Source organism: Primulina eburnea, chromosome 1 (genome assembly GCF_022965805.1).
Source record: "Primulina eburnea isolate SZY01 chromosome 1, ASM2296580v1, whole genome shotgun sequence".
Classification (NCBI taxonomy): domain Eukaryota; kingdom Viridiplantae; phylum Streptophyta; class Magnoliopsida; order Lamiales; family Gesneriaceae; genus Primulina; species Primulina eburnea.
The window spans coordinates 63,196,363-63,214,654 of record NC_133101.1 but is presented as its reverse complement, the minus strand read 5'-3'; the positions used below and the strand labels follow the sequence as shown (position 1 = coordinate 63,214,654).

Genomic DNA, 18,292 nt, shown 5'->3' with positions numbered 1-18,292 from the left:
ACCATGTGAACTAGAGCAAACTTTCTCCACTGTTGTTCATCCTATAGAAAGTTGCAATTAAATAAGACTATCAAGTTTTCTTAGTTCAGAAAATGACCATGTTTCCCCAGTCCCCACCCCCAATGTATTCAAGAAAAAAGATGACCATCATTTGAAGACATAATTCACGGATAATGTGTTAGTTTCCCTTAATAATGTTTAGCAATAGGAAATTAACTCAGCAAACAATAATATAATCAGTAGACTTGCAGAAAAAGGTTAAAGTGAGCATGTCGGCAAACATCAAAATGGAATCACCTCTAGCCAATATTCACAGCAAAGAATAATATGAAGTGCAACAAATTTCCAAGAAAAAGAAAATAGTCACGCAAGTTCAAAACACTTCATTTATTTATACTCCTTCGAGAAACACTAGAGTAGAACATTCATGCTTATAAGCAACAAAAATTCAAGCTACATAAAGAAATTCAGAATAAGTAATATTTCATTAAAAAACACCCTTTTTCCAGGTTGAAAGAGATCCAAATCAATCGCAATCTTTACATTTTGAACATTACCATATCCAAAATACACTTACAGATTCCGAATCAACAAGGAATACAAATCAATTAACAACCCCTTGCTCGTGGCAACAATTCCCGTTGCCAACGTGTACGTGTTTGTTCCTATCACCTTGATCTCCACCATGATCATGATCGCACTCGCCCTCAGAATCAGAATCATCCTCATCAAAAGGCTTTTCTTTATGGAAGATGCAGCATTTTTTAGAGCTTTTCTTGTTCATAAACTCGTTGTCAACCGTCCCCTCTTTCCAAGACACCTTCTTTTTAGGGCATTTCAATTTCAACACCAGAACCGAAGGATGTTCCTGATGATTTGAGGACGACAGTGGGTCTAGGGTTATGGTCGTGGTGGCGGTGGCTGTGGCTGTGGCTGTGGCGGTGGCCATGTTTGTGCCCTATGTTTGTTTGATCTTCGACGTTCGTGCGCATACAATCATGACGCAAATAAATAAAACAATTAAATTAATAAAGAGTATACTTTTGTGACGCATATTTTTTAGAATAAATCGAAAACGTAATATTTTTTTATATGAATGGAATTCAATTCACAAAATCAAAATTAATTTGTAGATCATAATTTTTTTATTAAAATAAAAAATTGTATATTACATAATTTGTAGATTTTTAGAATTTTTGTATTTAATAGGTTGGCCCCTAATCGGATGCAAAATCAAGTCCGAATTATGAATCTATTTTTTTTTTGTTTGAATGCAATAGACTCTGCCCCAAGCCACAAGTCATTTAATTTAATCTTTGAGCATCTTGGACTAGAATTTTTGGTGTTGATGAAGTGAAATTTGACATTTTTGTATGCATTTATAATGTACCGGGAATAATATGTGATGGTACGTATAGTTGAAATGCATGTTTTTGAGTAGGTACAATTTTTAAATTGTAGGAAAACGGTGAGACTAGGAGCTACATTTTTTTGTGTGCGCCATTTTACTCTATCAAAATTTTGATATCTAAAACAAAAACATAATATTAGTAAAAATGATTGTTGTATGAACTTTTGTAATCAAAATTTAACCAGTTTTTGTATGAACTACATGAGATCAAATAGTAATCTTTTCATATTTTCATTCAAAACTCGAATATAAACACAGTCGGACTGTCCAGATAGAAACTAAGTATTGGAATCTACCGCTTTACCATCGCATACGCAAAAGAAAGTTCAATCTAGTACATGCCTACATGGTTTCCGTGGATGTAAATGTCGATATTTAATATATACCAGCTTATGCATGTTGAATCAAATTCTTGAATCTACTACAGAACGTACATGTTACACAAACTGCATTATTCAATGGATGCAATAAGTAGAAAATCCAGTAGGAATGGAGCCGACTCTTCAACACATATTCATTACATGTGTCAACAATTCGTGTAAATTGTTTTTTTTTTCTCTATTCTTTGATATATACTGGGCTAATATAATAATCTGCAAATCATGTGTAAATTATGTTAATCAAGTAAGCCGCACGCCCAAGAAGATACTGGTATGAGAAAACGATTCATGATAATTTGTCGAGCGCTCACTTCACCAACTCAAACACCCTTTGAGTCATAAATTTCGAATATTTATGGATTATAAAATTTATGCGCTAAGGCTCGTACCATTTCATGTTTCTTTCAAGAAGCCAGAAGATTAATTTTTTTCATGTGCTTGCTATGGGGGTGGCTTTAGTATATTATGAAGCCTAGAGACAGACACCCCGAGAATAGGTATTAAATAATTCAAATCTTAGTATATCTTATCTTGGGTGATCTGATATGGGCTGCACGAACTCCTAGCTTGCTAGCTAATTCACGCAGTTGCTGCAAAATGAATGCAGAAGGAAAATGCATGCATGCAATTATGGCAAAATTATTACTGAACCAAATCATATTCAGTGACACCATGTGCCAAGCACGCAAACAATCATACACAAACGTGTGTGTCTGCGTAACCTTAACTATAAATATAGGTACTTCCGAATCCCTTCCTTGTAGTTGGGACATCCATGCTTGCTATCCATATTCTCCATCCTTTTATTTCATATATTTGATCATCCACCAATAATGCCGAAGGAATTAGTAACTGGTGATGAAGTCCGCAGGAAGATCGCTCCAAAGGGGCATTTTGTGGTTTACGTGGGCAGTGAAATGGCAAGATTTGAGGTCCCCACGTTTTTCTTGAAAACTCCTATGTTTCAGAGACTTCTTGATAGAGCTGCGGAAGAGTACGGGTTTGGCAATAGTGGTAGAATCATTCTTCCTTGCGATGAACAAACTTTCCGAAGGCTCGCTTCAATTTTATCAAACATAAAATGCTAGCTAGGAAGTACTTCTCCATATACAAAATAGTCGGTGTGGTGCCGGGAATGTAACTGAAATGGACGCAAGCATGTGATAATATCAAACATTTCGGCGAAACATAACTTGCACATTATATTCAGAAAACCTATTCATGATAAATTTCATTGTTTTACTTAGAGGTGATTGTCTTCTCCATGCTCTACACCACGACACTATAGGCACATAGGCAACAAAGATGAGGGGGCCAAATGAACGACATCTGTTAGAGTGACATGCTTGTATTTTCGTTGAATCCACAAGAAACAAATAGAAAATAAACGGACGACATTCCCATACACATGATTCATGTATGTCCTTAACTGGTGAAACATAGCAATTCTTTGAGCCTTTACAATAAGTTAATAACTTGCACAGTTACACCGCAAATGAAATAGCTGTTAACCAAGTGAACATGTAATTTCAGTACAGTTAGCTATTTCTATTTAGCTACATGTATAAATGGAGTTCTGATATAAAAAAAAACATGTATAAATGGAGTTCAACTCGGTTCAGTACAATTTTCTATCTGTGCAACTTCATGATTTCACGAGTATTTCAGAGAACTTGGCTGAAGTCTTATAAAAAATGATACACCTTTGCACTCACAAAGATGACACCCATCAAGTGTGTACTATTCTTCCGTTAAGGACTTCAGATTCAATTTTCAGAAAGAAATAAAAATAAGATGGTAATGTTTGTTTGCACTTCAGAGATGGAAAACACCCCCTAAGAATGAATACAAACATTTACAAACAAGAAATTTTATTGATAAAACAGAAAACAATTACTATTTCAGACTTACAAAGATGATAAACAGCAGGTAGCAAAGTGAAAGCAGAAAACCGAGCAATTCAATGAAACGGGAATTCATGCCTTCTGAACGTTTACAGAGAACATTTCAAAATAGTATCTGTTATTGCAGGAAAAGAGAGTTTAAAAAGAAAATTTTAAGCTGATCCAGTCTTCCTCTGCTGAAATATGACAGCATAAATTGGGACACCAACGCCAATACTAAATGCTGTAAGTACCCCGAGAGTCATTGTCAGTTTCTGATTTTTCATCCTGTCCAAGTTGTACATATGCTTTGCGTGAAGGTAGAATGGCTCGTCATGACCGTGTCCTCCTCCCATTTTCTTTACCCCAGTTGAGTGAATGCCCCTGTTAACTGTCAGAATACAACAAACGACACAACTCCACGAGTTAAATATTGCTAAAAGCAGCATCCTTTGGTGCTCTGGGGGAATGTACCCAGAAGAGCAATCAACTTGATATGATGCTGGAGCAAGTAGCTAAAAGGGAACTTGTAAAAAAATCATGATTGGATAATGGCCACGTTTCAATGGAAGTGAGAGGAGGAAGGCAGGTCGTATTGGAAGTTAGTAATATAAGTAGTCATGCAGCCCACAGGGGGATAAAAAGTACTACATAGGTGTTGAAATTTAATTTTGTCATAAATTGTTGAATCCAATTGATAAATGGAAGGAGATATCTGTACTCCGTAGTAGTTAGTGAATTAGTTGATAAAAGAGTGAAATCTGTTGGGTAAAAAAACAACTTATAAAGTAAATTCAAGATTTACACGGACATTGATGGACAATAGGATCTAATAAGACTTTTCATCGGCGATATATCAACTTCTGAAGATGGTTTGTGCACGCTATAATGTCATCCGATACAGCAAAATTTAGGTCTTTGAAATTATATATCTACAAAATTTAACCATTGAAATATGAACATACTCATGATCTATACCGAAATTCACTACCAATGAGCAGGATAAAATTAATCTAGACGCTGAAACAACAGATCAGAAAACATAAGATAAAGAACCCATAAATGAATCAATCATAAAGAACTGATTTTTTCACGGTATATTGAATAAAGAACAAATACGATGCGGAAAAGCGTAAAGAGCCAAGGCGGAAACCTGATTTAGCGAGAAATGGTTGTGTGGAAGAACATAGCAGCTTGGATGCACACGATTTCAATCCGTTGTTCATTGCCATTCCTCTCTTAAATCAAAACTTTCAACGCAAAATCAAGACAAGAGAATCTGCTTCTGATTTGTGTCTTCAATTTCCTGCGAGGCAGAATCGAAGAAGGAAATGGTACAGGAAAAGGGTAATTGTGAGTTTGTGATCGGCGTGTGAACAACTGTTTTGGGCTTCATGTGTTGGGCTAATAAATGGGCCGACACCCAACACCTTTTTTAAAAAAGAGAGCCCAACTATTAATAAAAATTGGCTTGACTTTCATATTTGAATTTTCCTTCGACTGACAAAAAGATGATTTTTTTAAGAGGCAATGAAAGTAGTTTTCAGAATAATTTTCTTCAATATCTATTGGAGATGGCTAATTTTATTATTGTTTGATCAAATTTTCATCAACAATTTCGCTAAGAAAAACAAGATAGAATAAGTTTAAAATTTAAAATAGTTTAAATAAAAGGAAAATGTACTTTTTGATATCGTATTTTGCATATGTTTAATTTTAATCATGTTATTATGTTATCAGTTATGAGTCAATTTCCAACCTTAGTGGTTGTAACTTGTTTTTTTCCCCAATTTCGGTCTTTTTTTGTCCGGATATGTTGAAGGTAGAAAATTAATTTTTGGATTTTGATTTTTGGTAGAAAATTAGTGTGTAGTTTTCTTAAAAAAATTCAACTTAAGCAAATGAAATGGGGAGAAAAACTCCAAAAAATGCAGATTTCAAGCTTTGGTTACTGAATGTAGATGTTTTTATTATTTTTAATTGTAAGAAACGTGACTTTATTTTTTTTAAATTTCATTTGCTTAGGTGGATTGTTTTTTTTTAAAAAAAAAAAGTCACGTGTGCTATTTTTCCACTAAAATCCACCGTGGTCAAATTTTGGGTAAAATTTTTTACAGATATCGCGAAAAAATGTAAATTAATATATTAAGAACGTAAATTGATTAACATGACTAAAATTGATAAAAATGCAAATTACGAGATTAAAAATTAAATTTTAAGCTAATTAAAATCAATAAAATAGAATAAGATAGTCAATTAGTCTTGTAACATGGACAGTTACGTGGAACTAATTTTCTAGTATAACACAATAAATATAAAAAAAAAAAACTGAAGTATAAGAATAAATTCTCTCTCAAGAACAATTAAAACATTGACCCATTGTGGTAAACAGGTAAAGGCAGTCATTAAGCTTTGAATTTTGAAATCGTACTACATAAACGTATCGACGACACTTATTCTTAATATTATTTTGGATAGGTATTAATGACATAATGAAATAATCAATTGCATAATTATTACTTCTTAGTCAAAATGTAAAAAATAAAAAGAAGAATGGAAGATCATACAGAACCATGGGCATTTCATATTCTTCATTGGAACCACACCATATCTTCCAAATTTGACAGACATTGAAAAGCTAATTATTTTCACAAGGAACCACAATTCACATTATATTACACAGCCGTCTCTGCACACTAAAATCTAGTGGTTAAATAACAAGCTAGCTAGCTAACAGATTTTTACATGCACAGATCCAACTAAAGAGTTAACATCACTGAGGAGAAAACGGGGTGGTGGTGGATCGTCTAAAATCCAAAGACTTGAGGGCTGAACTTGGGAAAGGCTGTGTGCCAGGCATCCACAAATTTCCATTGTGTGGTAACAACACTTGAGGATGATTGCTCTTTGTGGCATCTTCTCCAGTATTTGAAGCAGAAATTTCTTTGTTTACCTTCACAAATTCGAAAAATTCTGCAACTTGGCGGGCATACCTGCACCAGCAACAATATTGCAAGTCACAAAATGAGAAGTGATCGAATCAAAATATCATCAGATGCTGTCTGGGGAAATATTTAATGAAGCAACGATACTAGCATTCTTGGTGATGATATCCTCACGTGCAGCCAACTTTTACCGAAATCAAAGCCATCTTCATGCTTAAGTATGTCCCAAGAATATGGAAATAGAGATGATGATCAATGATGTACAAGATAATTATGGTAGGCGGATTAAAATAAAGATTAGACCCTCGAATTAAAAACAAAGAGCAACTTTGAGGGTTGAGACAGCATCAATTAAAAATAGTATTTATCATACTACAAAATTTTCTTGCTCATCCTGAAACAAATATCCAAAAGTACGCATGAAAGAACAGGGAAGATAACATACTCCTCCTTTGCTTCTGTGTCTCTGCTAAAATCAATGTCTGGCTCGCAGTCAAGAACCAAGGCAGGAACCTACTCATCACCAATCAAAAGTAAGTTCAAGATTCAATGCAACAATTATTTGTAGAATAAAGTCAAAATCAAGCATAGACTATACCTTTTGGATGCTTGAGTGCAAATGATCGCCATCCAAATAAAACACACGATCCCTTATCTTGGGGTGTAAGCTCCAGTCTATGCTGTTGGTTACCTTGCTCACAGACAGCACTCCATGATTTCCACTTTGGAAGGGGAAAAGCCAGCTTTCATGCTTTTCATGCAAGTCTTGTAAATATTTTAGAGACACTCCACCTTCCTCTTCTCTCTTTCGCAGCATCATACGCTTGTGGCAAGTATCAGGGCTTGCACGCAGATAAATAAAACCATCAGGGATAAGACCAGGCAAACTTGAAACAACGGGATCGAACCACGAGTCGTAAATGCTGATCTCCATCTCATTCATCCACTTTGCCTCGTGCACGGCTCTCACAAAGACCTTCAAAACAAAAGACAATATCAGCAAGGCTAAAATAACCCGACGAAAACACTGATGCTTCACTAGAAAGCAGAGACTTGAGTTCAGAGACCGTGCAGAAGTCTTGGGACATGGATTCAGTGGATGACACGATTATTTTGAGTGGCCGATTACCCCAAATAACTGAATCACATTATGGTTGATTAAAATTTTCCTGGCTGCTTCTAATATTTGATTGTCAAAAGTGATACTTAAACAAACTGCCATTTTTCATGGAAATATCCCACCATACCAAAATGCATTAAGCATTGATATTACCTCGAAAATATACACTGGGAAAAAGGAAAAAAAATCGCAGGGAAAAAAGCAGCATATCTAGTGATAGACCAATGGAAAAGAAAAGCATTTCTTCATGTTAATAAGATAATGAAAGCAGGATTAATAAAAGGTAGACACTTACCATTCTATCACTGAAGACACTTCTCTCCATCAGTCTGAGTGGTTTGATACCACCAGATGACTCTCTTTCCTGCATAACTCTTGTCACAAACACATAGTTTTGAAAGGTATAGGCATATCTCTCTGGCTCAGCATAAAATGCATCTAAAATATTGAAGTGGTCCGGACCAACATTTTGCCACTTGTCAATGGGTTCAGGAACAATCTCCACAAGATCTCTTAGCTCTAGTGTTTCATTGGCTATTCTTTGCAAAAACGTGGTCTTTCCAACACTGATATTTCCTTCCACGCAAAAAGTGATACGCTTCTTTTGGACCAGCTTCAAATCATTCTCCTTCAGCTCTTCGTCCACACTCTGCTTGATAAATGTAGTTATACTCTCAGCATGGTGTTTGTGTATGATTCCAACAGAACTCTGTAAGAACTCCACCATTTTCTGACTGGATTTTCCAAAAAACTGCAACAAAAATATGCATTCTGTCGTCAAAGCAATCTAAGAAAAACATCTTTACTCGTATGTTTACTACAATTTCCCCACACTTGTTAAAAAAATTTGAAAGCTGGTAAACATTTTGCAACAGCCTAAAATGATATTCGATTTTATTCGCCTCCTTTACAAAATACTTTGTACCAAGCCAGCTAAAGAACTTATTTTTTTCCTTCTAACTTCGTGTTTAACTTCGATTTATTTAAAAAAATCAAAATCAGGTCACCAAACGTAAGGAAATGCCGCCAATAACCGCACGCTTCCGTCTTCCCATTACTTCCATTTCACCAACAGTGGAAGGCCACTAAAACAAATCCAACTCCTCACATAGAATTTAAATACAGATTCACAAAATCCAAATCTACAACACAGGGATAAACAAAATAACTAAACCTCTTGAACATAAATAACACAGGTTAATTATGTACCTTCTCTTTGTAAAGCTGTTTGAGCTCAGCAACACCTTCAAAACCTTTATCGACCAGCTTCCTCAAATTTCTTGGTCCTACTCCTGGAATCTTCAACAAATCAGGGCTCGACAACACCACCACTCCATCACCACCACTAATCCCGCCTCGCCTCCGCAGCACCCGTCTCTCCTCAGCCGCCACTTTCACATTCTCTACATCATTCCCGCCATCCGGGGATAACTCACCTCCATTACCCGAATTTTCGGCAAGCGTAGTAAACCACGCCCTCAGTCTGCACCCAACAGTACAACCATAAGCGTTATTCTCCAAAACAACCCAAGCCCTCGAAGGCACCAAATTGCCACCATAACGAAAGCTCCAGCAGTTGTCAGCCCATAAACCGGAGGCGGAAATTCTCATAACCCTGAGGCTCCGAGCTGTCGAGGTGGAAAAGGGGCTTCTCTGAAAATGGGTGTGTTGATGAGGGTGACGGAGAACGGAAGCGGAGGACGACATTTTTGGGACCAAATTGGAGGCACCGCTGAAAAACCCAGAAGAGAAAAAGCAAGAAGCATGAAAGGGCAGAGTGTTAACAGATAAAATAGGGGGGCCAGGGGCACATGGAGTTCTGCTCAGCAACTTCTGCATCGCTGCGGCGCATCTCACACCCACAAATCCAAATAATATATCTGAGTTTGTTTATATGTAGGAAAACAAAGGTTTTGAGACGCCAAAGGGTTTTTGGGGAGTGGAGAAAGCAGCGGTCTTTAGGGTTTGGACTAAATAAATGGAGACAACACGAATTCTTGCCACAGCTTACAGGCGGCATCAATAGACATACATATCCCTATTTTGGGGGACAATTTACTTTATTTATTGATTAAATATAATCATTTTTTTATAACTAATGACAATATATATACACACATACACACGACTTGGAACACACGTGCATATATATATATATATAACATAATATATGAATATTTAAATTTTGATTTAGTTATAATATTTATATAATTAAATATGATATGAGATTTAATAATATTAATTATAAAATATGACAGAACAAATTTGAAACAAACTTCAACAAAAGTTAATATATAATGGTTTTGATAACATAACGTAAAATTCAACAATTATCAATCCATCCGATCCTGAACTCCCCAGCAGAAGAGAGCTGTGCATCACTTTTTTTTTTTATTATTTGTGTATTTGAGACACACCCAAAGAAGACATGTCGTGAACACAACACAATGGAACATATCATTACCTATAGATGAAAATAGTGTACAAATACAAAATATTTTCCTCTGCCAAGAGACCTAAAATAAAAATGATTCAAATTCCGATAACAATCCACCGTTACGCACTACGATCTAAATTAAATTGCTCAGATCTCTTAACGTAAAATGAGAAGTAGATTAACACCATTCACTCATTCATTCTGCTATCCTGGGACGTGAACATAATAAATAAACAACAAAATGAAAACAATTTCAAACACTATTGCAAATGAGGAGAGTTAAAAGGCTTCCAGTTGTGTCAGTCCATCTACAATGGTTTTATAAAGGGCTGCGGAATTCTGAAAGATTTGACTGAACTAATATATTTATTTACAGTTAAGGTCGTCACAGTATGTTCAATCACTTCTTACCACTCTCAAGAATTCTGTGCAGATGGAAACCCTCGCCTTGATCTCCATTCAGGGACCTTTTCTCTAAGAAGCAAGCTGCAAGCTGTCTTATTAGCATCTCAAGAGATGAGAGAATGTTACGTCTAGAGTTTTTCGTGTGTGGATTAGTTGACAAAATCATGGCGTTGACTGCATCAGCCACCAGCTCCCGTTGAGAATCAAGAAGAAGATATCCAACAGAGGATTTGTGTGGTTGTTCATAAGCTAGCAATGCTGCACAATCCTGGCAGGAGAAGAAACACATAGCTAAAGTCATAAAACAAACAGTGGTTCAAAATCCATCCTCGTGCCAAAACAGAAGGCAAAAGGGATTTGCAACATAGACAACCAACACAAGACAGTCAACGGGACAAGTAAGCCATATCCTATGTAGCAATTTTCCTGCATCTTTTCTCAGAACAAATGCTCTAGGGGTTCTGTCCAGCCGATGTCAACATCATATGGCCACCAAAGCCAACTCCACATCCTAGAGGTAAAAATCTACGTATGCACCCAACAACACTCGCAAGGAGAAAAGCCAATAAGCGAACTTCTCAAATTGGTCTCAACAAAGATAGCTTGTATAAAATTGTTTGCTACATGTGTATCCTTATTCTTTAGGAACCACACAAGCTAACAGTCAATAGGTTCATGTAAGCAGTTTATGAAGAACATACGGCCACAAACATTAGTAACTGCGCGTGTCAGAGATTAAAGTAAAACATCAAGTCTTCTTTACTCTACCTTAACTAAGTCATCAAAATCTGATGAAATCTTGAACTTATGAAACTCCCTTCTGCCATAAAGAATAGCTTCCTCTAACTTTCCACCCTGACACAAATTCAGAAAAATAAAAAATCAGAATTTCACGGGAAAATTGCCACTCTTATATACGAGGCTAAATTCCCCCTTTTCCAAAAAGGGGAAGAATAAACTGCATATTCAAACATAATTATTCAAATAAATTCTAGATTAAAAAATTCTTAACATAAAGCATTGAGTTGGACCATGAAATAAAGAATGAAGAATTAAATTTTATGCTAATCATATTTAACTGACCACTTAAATATTAATTCCTAATTTCTTCAATGACATCCTTTTTTAAAGTAAATTCATTTTTCTTGGTAAAAATGGATGCACGATGACTTTAAAAGAGGAAAAACGTAGATACCAAAATAATACCAAAACGGTCCTGCCCCAAAATCAGTGTTTTAAATAGCGAGCTATAGCGCATTATGGAGAGCGAGAGCCACATAGGTCCATAAATTGGCAGATTTGAGCCAAAAAAGAAATTTCAGAGCTGATTTCAGACTTCCCAAGCGAATAACGGTCACCAAGTGTTCAGAGCCGATTTCAGAGGCAAAGTTGGAACCCTAGATCTGATTTGGCTCGTAGATTGACTTATTTTGGCATGTAAAGATGAATTATTATGGTTTTATGGCTAATTATCTCACTTGTTTATTTATAAAAGTTTCTATATTTTTAAATTAAATAAATTAACTAACTGACGTGTGAATAGCTTACGCTATGCGCTATTTACGCTATGCTATGACAGGACAAAACGCTACGGGCCAACGCTGCTATGCTTTTTAAAACACTGCACAATAAAATAGGACAAATATATAAGATAGCATTTGGATAAAAATGGAAGGACTTGATTTATAGGAAGAGATTTGATTTGAAGGGGATTCGAAGAACGAATTTCAAATATACTCAAGAAGAGTGTCATTTGAAATCTATCACAAATACTATAAAAAATGCTTAACTTTATATATAGTGGATTTAAAAATTACTGATTTAGTCCATCTAAACAATCAAAAAAATGGAAATAATGGATTTGAAATCAAATCCATCCAAACACAACCTAAAGGAAAAGATACACAATATAAGGTTATGGCAGCTCTATTTTTTTATCCTGGTTAAGCTTCATCATTAGTCTTGCAATTGATTAGTGATCCACTTCCGGCTGATTATAGGATACTCCACAAAAGCACTGACATATAAGCATGCTGACAAGTTTCTACATCAAATATGGGCAAGGTGTGGTAAAAACCAAATCATCACTTTTTAGCATCAAAATCTTAAGTGCAGACAATCCCACATGGAAAGAAAAGGGTGTATAACGTAGACCCATGACATGCCTAAGCTAGGTTAGAGTATTACGAAAAAAATATTTACCCGAACTAGCTCAACAAATTTTTGACAATGTAGCAAAAAACAAATAATCGATGCATCATCCTGCAGAGAACAACAGAATCATTAAGAATAGTCAAAAAGGTATTGCCATAACAGCAAACTAAGTAGTGACAATCTGAAGATAAAACTCGAATGAAAAGGAAGATAATGTGAGAACAAGGAGCGATAGCAAAGATAATTCATGACATTCAGTTTAAAAAAACAAGGACGCAAATAAATAATCTCGGAGATGGTCTTGTGTAGACAAAACCAGGGTCTTGTGTAGATAAAACCAGGAGATCCTAGAATACTCATATGGTGGATCTATCACCAACTACTCAAACTAAAACTCGACCTCTTCACAAAAGATCAATAATTAGTTCTTTTATCTTTGAACCATTCATATTGCCAAGTGTACCAATTCCAAATTTCAGGTGGAGTCGATCTGTTTTTATGAGATACACATCAGGCCAAAAGAATAGTAACAGAAAATTTTCAGCTAAGGATGAGAGGTGTCTCAAGAGAGTGAAGGTGAAAAAAATAGAGAACGGTTCTCGATAAGATTCATAAGAAGCTACAGATATAATAATATTAATAAAAAAGCCATGCCATTAAGTTAACAAAGAAAAGGCTCGAGATAAGCTACCTGAATAATTTGAGGATACCATTCCTGAATTTTTGCAAATGCATCATCAACCCGGCCACACCTTATTAGCTACATGAACGAGAGGAGGATACTATCAATTGCTATCCGTGTGCAAAAGTTGCAAATCAAATATGATAAATAAACCCATGGGAAAACAAAACTTTCATCTCTCTCCAAGAGGCAATTAGTCAAAAAATTGTGGTTGATCCAGTCGAACCTGCCTATAGCCACCACTTTTTCGTGAATTTTCTCCAATATATTAGGAGTAGACAAATGACAACCCATCTTGAACTCTCAAGCATGATAGCTAAATTAGTTGACGCCCAATAAGCTAAGACAAATATTGGTTGTTATGAAATTATCAACTGACACCATTCCTTTTAAACTCAGTATAACAGTGCCAATTTTGATTTACATCTAGTCATAATGATACAATGAGCGCCTAAGGGCATCTGCAGACCGAAGCACGTGCTATTTGTAGCACAAGGCCATATGAACCAGGCAGTACGACAAAACTATAAAGAATCAATGCCCATGACTTCACGAACTAACATACAATGATTGAATGAATGTCCAATGAACAGTGAAGAACATTTGTGTTGTGCACGTACCAATGAAAACCTAACATGCTCCAGTTATATTCTGTAAAGTTGCTTATTAAATCCACAAGAGGAAAAACTAAATTTCATTAGGAAGTAGGAACTGCATATAACTCAAAAACTATTTTTAACCCTTGCAAAAAGGGAGAAGATAAAAAGTAAAATGACGCTAAGCATTTTTCAAATTCAATAGTGCAGAAGACAGTCCCTGCTGAAATCTTAAGAAAATATAAACTAAATTGTGACTTCAATAAACTAGTTTCAGTGAACAGTTATATTATTTGGCATAAACCTGACGAAGAGTCCTCCTTTGATTCAGAGCATACACAGAATCTTCTTCACCGCAGCCAATTTCTGATACTAAAGAAATTGGAGGAACCGTACTTTTACTAGCCATGTCGAATAGCTTAAGTGTTTCTTCATACCCATTGTGTTGTAAATAGGACCGAACTATTCTGGAACAAAATACAAATGAAATTTGTCAAAGAATTTGGTGGCGTTTTGTTTTGCTTAACCTACTCAACTCAAAAGTTTCGAGAAAAATGTAAAAAAATGGTTTTGAAATGGTATTTGGACTTAAATTATGGAAATTGATGCGATATGTGAAAAGAGATATGGTGTGATGAATACATGGAAACGAATAGTCTTATGATAAGTAGAAGCAATGGCAGAGCCAAGAATTTCGAACTATCCGCCTAAGATTGGAAACTCTATAATCTTTTAATTTTTTAAAATTAACCACCTGGGCTAATATCAAATTAATACAGAATTATCCAAAATTTACATATAAAAATTTTAAAAAAATAATGAGGTTACCTGGGCCAATGAAAGTGGCTACGCCACTTAGTAGAAGAACATAGAAAAAGAAGAAATAATGTGTGACATTATGGTGCAAATAGCTGATTTGAAATATGACATGATGAGAACTTCAGTAGAGTTAAAAAACTTGAGACCTTATGACATGATGAGAACTTCAGTAGAGTAAAAAAACTTGAGACCTTTGAAATTTGAAGCCAGACACTGGTTGGGCTCTAGAGTTGAACTCCTAAGGCCCAGCCAAACAGAGCATTTATGTTTGACCCAATTCTTTATGAATGATAACAACAATACCCAACAAGCCAATAATACCAATATGCTCTTTGTATGTTTGAAAAAGCCACTCACTACGTGACTAAGAATTTAAAAGTTAATTATTGCCGATGACTGAGTCTTATAGGATTGTGACTCAATGGAGAGAAAGCGTGGTGAAAAGAAAAAATTAGAGTGTCATCTTGCATAATTAAGCGGAAACCATTTGCGAGACCTTAAAATGAGTATTAATACTAAAAAAAACAACTGTAAATTTTGAAACAATTTGTGAATAGTTTTTTCTTACTTACTCATAACCAGCATCCTGTGGCACTGAGATTTTGTTGATATCTATCTGCTGCCTTGATCTATGGTTTGCTTCATATGCCTGTTTGGTTTGACAAACACAAGAGACCATAAAGAAATGTAGCATTTGAATCGCTCGAAAATTCGAAATGTATTAACGTGCAAATTGGCATTTTATAAAAAAATTTATGTCCTAATTTACAGCACATGATGAATAAGGATTATGCAACAGATTTGTAATTGAAAGAAAACGGTGTATGAAAATTCTTTCATCGAGAAAACACAGAGGCTGTAGATTAATTTTTCACCTCAATTTGAGAGGCCGAACACATTCACATTGGGAGTTCAGTAGACAATAATTGAATTCATATCCTGATTAATAAATATGCACTTTAAATCAAAAGAAAATAAATTTTTAGTACTACATAATGATTCTGATCCTAAAATGGGAAGGCAGTATTAGCAAATCGATGGATGCTTCACAGAAATGAGCACGTACAACATGAATTAAGTAAGTATGATTCAAGTAGATAATAAGGGAAAAGACAGTGGGCGAGTAACTAAGATGGCTCGTTGATGATTGAACAAAAGAAGATGGATGGTAAACTTACTTTAAGATCGAAAACAAATGGATCCTTTCCAAAGTTAACAGTTATCCTGTCACAAATAGATCAATGCACGACCTTAAGAAGTTCAATTATTAAAGGAAACTCGCTATCGCATTGACTTGGAGATCATATTAGAGCACAAATGGAAAGAAGACGTATGTTCTTATAGCTCACATTAAAAAATATATACAAATAATGTAATAATTGTCATGACGCACTCTTCACTCTGGCTGTGAACAGCAACCGTGGGAAACACCGGACCCTTGATATCTTTACAAACAGTTCCTACTATAGCTCCATTTTTCCTGTTACATAGATGATTTTCAAAAAATATTCACAAGCGAACCCAAGAAATGAATAATATGACGCCCAACCCAAATAAATAAAGATATGTTTCTAAGAAACCAGTTAAAAAGAGCTAGAGAACACTTTGTTCTCAACCAACAAGCCCACTATAAAATACTAAAGCATCCAACTTCATAAGTAATCCCAAAGAATGAATTCTTACGTGAAAAAAAATTGTTGTTTAGCATAGTTTATACCACCTCCCACTGTATCACCAGTTGAGAAAGTTGGGCCAAATGTCTCTCCCTTTCCGCATCCACGATAAATTAACCCATCATCCCCATGATATCCATAACTATTTGCTTCCCATCTGTCAGATAGAGAAGGATCAACAATGACTTTAGAATACAATAACAAGAACTCCAACATTGTGAAACTTGAGAACTTTAACCTAAAATAGGAGAAATAGCTAAATTGTAGTCTCAACTAAATATTAAATATATATTTTATACCATATGCACTGGTTTAGTTCTTAACAGGTATAGCAGTTTTTTTTTAAATTTGAAATTATTCCACCTAAATTGGAAACGTGGCAATCACTTGGTAATGAATATCCTATAGACGCACGTACAAGAATAATAAAACAATACACACACCCAGGCTGGCGACGGAGTTTGAAAGTAGGAGTGGTAAATCCGATTGCAATTTGCCCCTTAGCACCCGCATTCTTCACTGAGATCTCAAAATAATAAACCAGCCGCTTCATTGGTGCGGCCCGATTCGCCTGCACGACTCCGACGTCGTGCCCATGTAAATTAACGTTTGCATACGATACCGAAAGCTTGTCGGGCCCTACCATTGAAAACCCACCAGAGCTATTTACGGTATCTAGCGTAGTGGGAGACTCCTCACCATCCTCGTCAAATTCGTGTTTACTTTCGGGGGATAGGGTTTGGGAAGTGTTGCGCCAAACCTGGAGGAAGTAGGATCCAGCAAAAGCGTTAGGTAATGGCAATTGATTTTGTGAAGTAGTTTCAGACATTTTATGAAGGATCGATTAAAATTGCGATAGAAAAAAATATGTGAATCTCCGACGGGGAAATCAAGGAGGTATCTTGAGGAACAGGGCAAGAACAACTTAGACGGTATTTGGGTCACCATGAAAATGTATTACTTTTTATGCTGAAAGTATTATTTTTTATTGTGAATATGGGTAGGGTTGATCCGTCTCACAGATTATGATCCGTGAGACGATCTCACATGAATCCATTCGAGCAACTTTTACATTGTGATTGGATGTTTAAAATTTTGAATTTAGACCTAGAAATAAAATTAGATTTAAAATTATATTTGGAAATATATATATTTAGAATTTTATCTAGTTTGATTTAAAATTTAAAAATTATATTTAAAATTCATTTCTTCTTTGAAAAAAAACAAGATTTGAATTTGAAAATTTAAAATTAAACTAAAATCGAGTATTTCAAATTTCAAAGGCACAAGTTATAGAATCTTAAAAATTTCGTCATTTTACTATTTAAATAAAAATCTACACATTTTAATAAATAATTTTAAGATGAAACCTTAATTAAATTCACAGAAATTACCTTCGATTCCTCTTTTTCTTGAAATCTCTAGTCGAAATCTCATCACTTATTCATTACGGTTTATAAGCCACTATATCTTTGATAATCTTGGACTTTCTAATATTTTATTTTGATCCAAATAATTATAACTGTTTTTTTTAACAAAATCAAAATTTATAAAATAAAAAATATTACATTTAATAATATATATATACACACACACACGCCGACATTAGATTTTTATATAACACAAGCATTCGAACTCTTGAATTTTCTAATATTTTATTTTTATCCAAATTTGGTATAATTATTAATATTTTAACAAAGTGTAATTTTATAAAATAAAATGACTCAATTCATTATCGAGTCACAAATTATTTATAAAAGCTCAAACTCGTTAATATTCCAAAAAAT

The 18,292-nt window shown here is 35.0% G+C and overlaps 2 protein-coding genes and 1 long non-coding RNA gene across 3 annotated transcripts; all 3 read right to left on the bottom strand.

Moving 5' to 3' along the window:
- Window positions 1-3,729: 3,729 nt before the first annotated feature.
- LOC140839818 (uncharacterized) lies at window positions 3,730-5,080 on the bottom strand. The gene is made up of 2 exons (XR_012119800.1): window positions 4,828-5,080; window positions 3,730-4,065 (listed from the first exon to the last, which is right to left on the bottom strand). It is a non-coding gene; the product is annotated as an uncharacterized lncRNA (long non-coding RNA).
- Window positions 5,081-6,233: 1,153 nt separating this feature from the next.
- On the bottom strand, window positions 6,234-9,766 carry LOC140839809 (uncharacterized). The gene is made up of 5 exons (XM_073206769.1): window positions 8,949-9,766; window positions 8,035-8,490; window positions 7,218-7,595; window positions 7,065-7,132; window positions 6,234-6,667 (listed from the first exon to the last, which is right to left on the bottom strand). The coding sequence occupies exons 1-5, from the start codon at window positions 9,576-9,578 to the stop codon at window positions 6,448-6,450; spliced, it is 1,752 nt and encodes a 583-aa protein (XP_073062870.1). The 5' UTR covers window positions 9,579-9,766; the 3' UTR covers window positions 6,234-6,447.
- A 488-nt stretch (window positions 9,767-10,254) lies between these two features.
- On the bottom strand, window positions 10,255-17,431 carry LOC140839803 (ran-binding protein M homolog). Its single transcript, XM_073206759.1, has 10 exons — window positions 16,949-17,431; window positions 16,516-16,662; window positions 16,226-16,312; window positions 16,011-16,056; window positions 15,405-15,481; window positions 14,318-14,480; window positions 13,427-13,495; window positions 12,784-12,843; window positions 11,350-11,436; window positions 10,255-10,849 (listed from the first exon to the last, which is right to left on the bottom strand). Exons 1-10 carry the CDS (start codon window positions 17,332-17,334, stop codon window positions 10,577-10,579), a joined length of 1,395 nt encoding a protein of 464 aa, XP_073062860.1. The 5' UTR covers window positions 17,335-17,431; the 3' UTR covers window positions 10,255-10,576.
- Window positions 17,432-18,292: the final 861 nt, after the last annotated feature.

Coding starts and splice junctions, on each gene's coding strand:
- LOC140839809 (XM_073206769.1), bottom strand. CDS start 9,578: ATGCAGAAGTTGCTGAGCAGAACTCCATGTGCCCCTGGCCCCCCTATT. Junction 7,133..7,217: donor TGCACTCAAGCATCCAAAAG/GTATAGTCTATG, acceptor GGTGATGAGTAG/GTTCCTGCCTTGGTTCTTGA. Junction 6,668..7,064: donor GACACAGAAGCAAAGGAGGA/GTATGTTATCTT, acceptor TTGCTGGTGCAG/GTATGCCCGCCAAGTTGCAG.
- LOC140839803 (XM_073206759.1), bottom strand. CDS start 17,334: ATGTCTGAAACTACTTCACAAAATCAATTGCCATTACCTAACGCTTTT. Junction 16,313..16,515: donor AAACAACAATTTTTTTTCAC/GTAAGAATTCAT, acceptor TCTATGTAACAG/GAAAAATGGAGCTATAGTAG. Junction 11,437..12,783: donor AATTTGTTGAGCTAGTTCGG/GTAAATATTTTT, acceptor AATTTGTGTCAG/GGTGGAAAGTTAGAGGAAGC.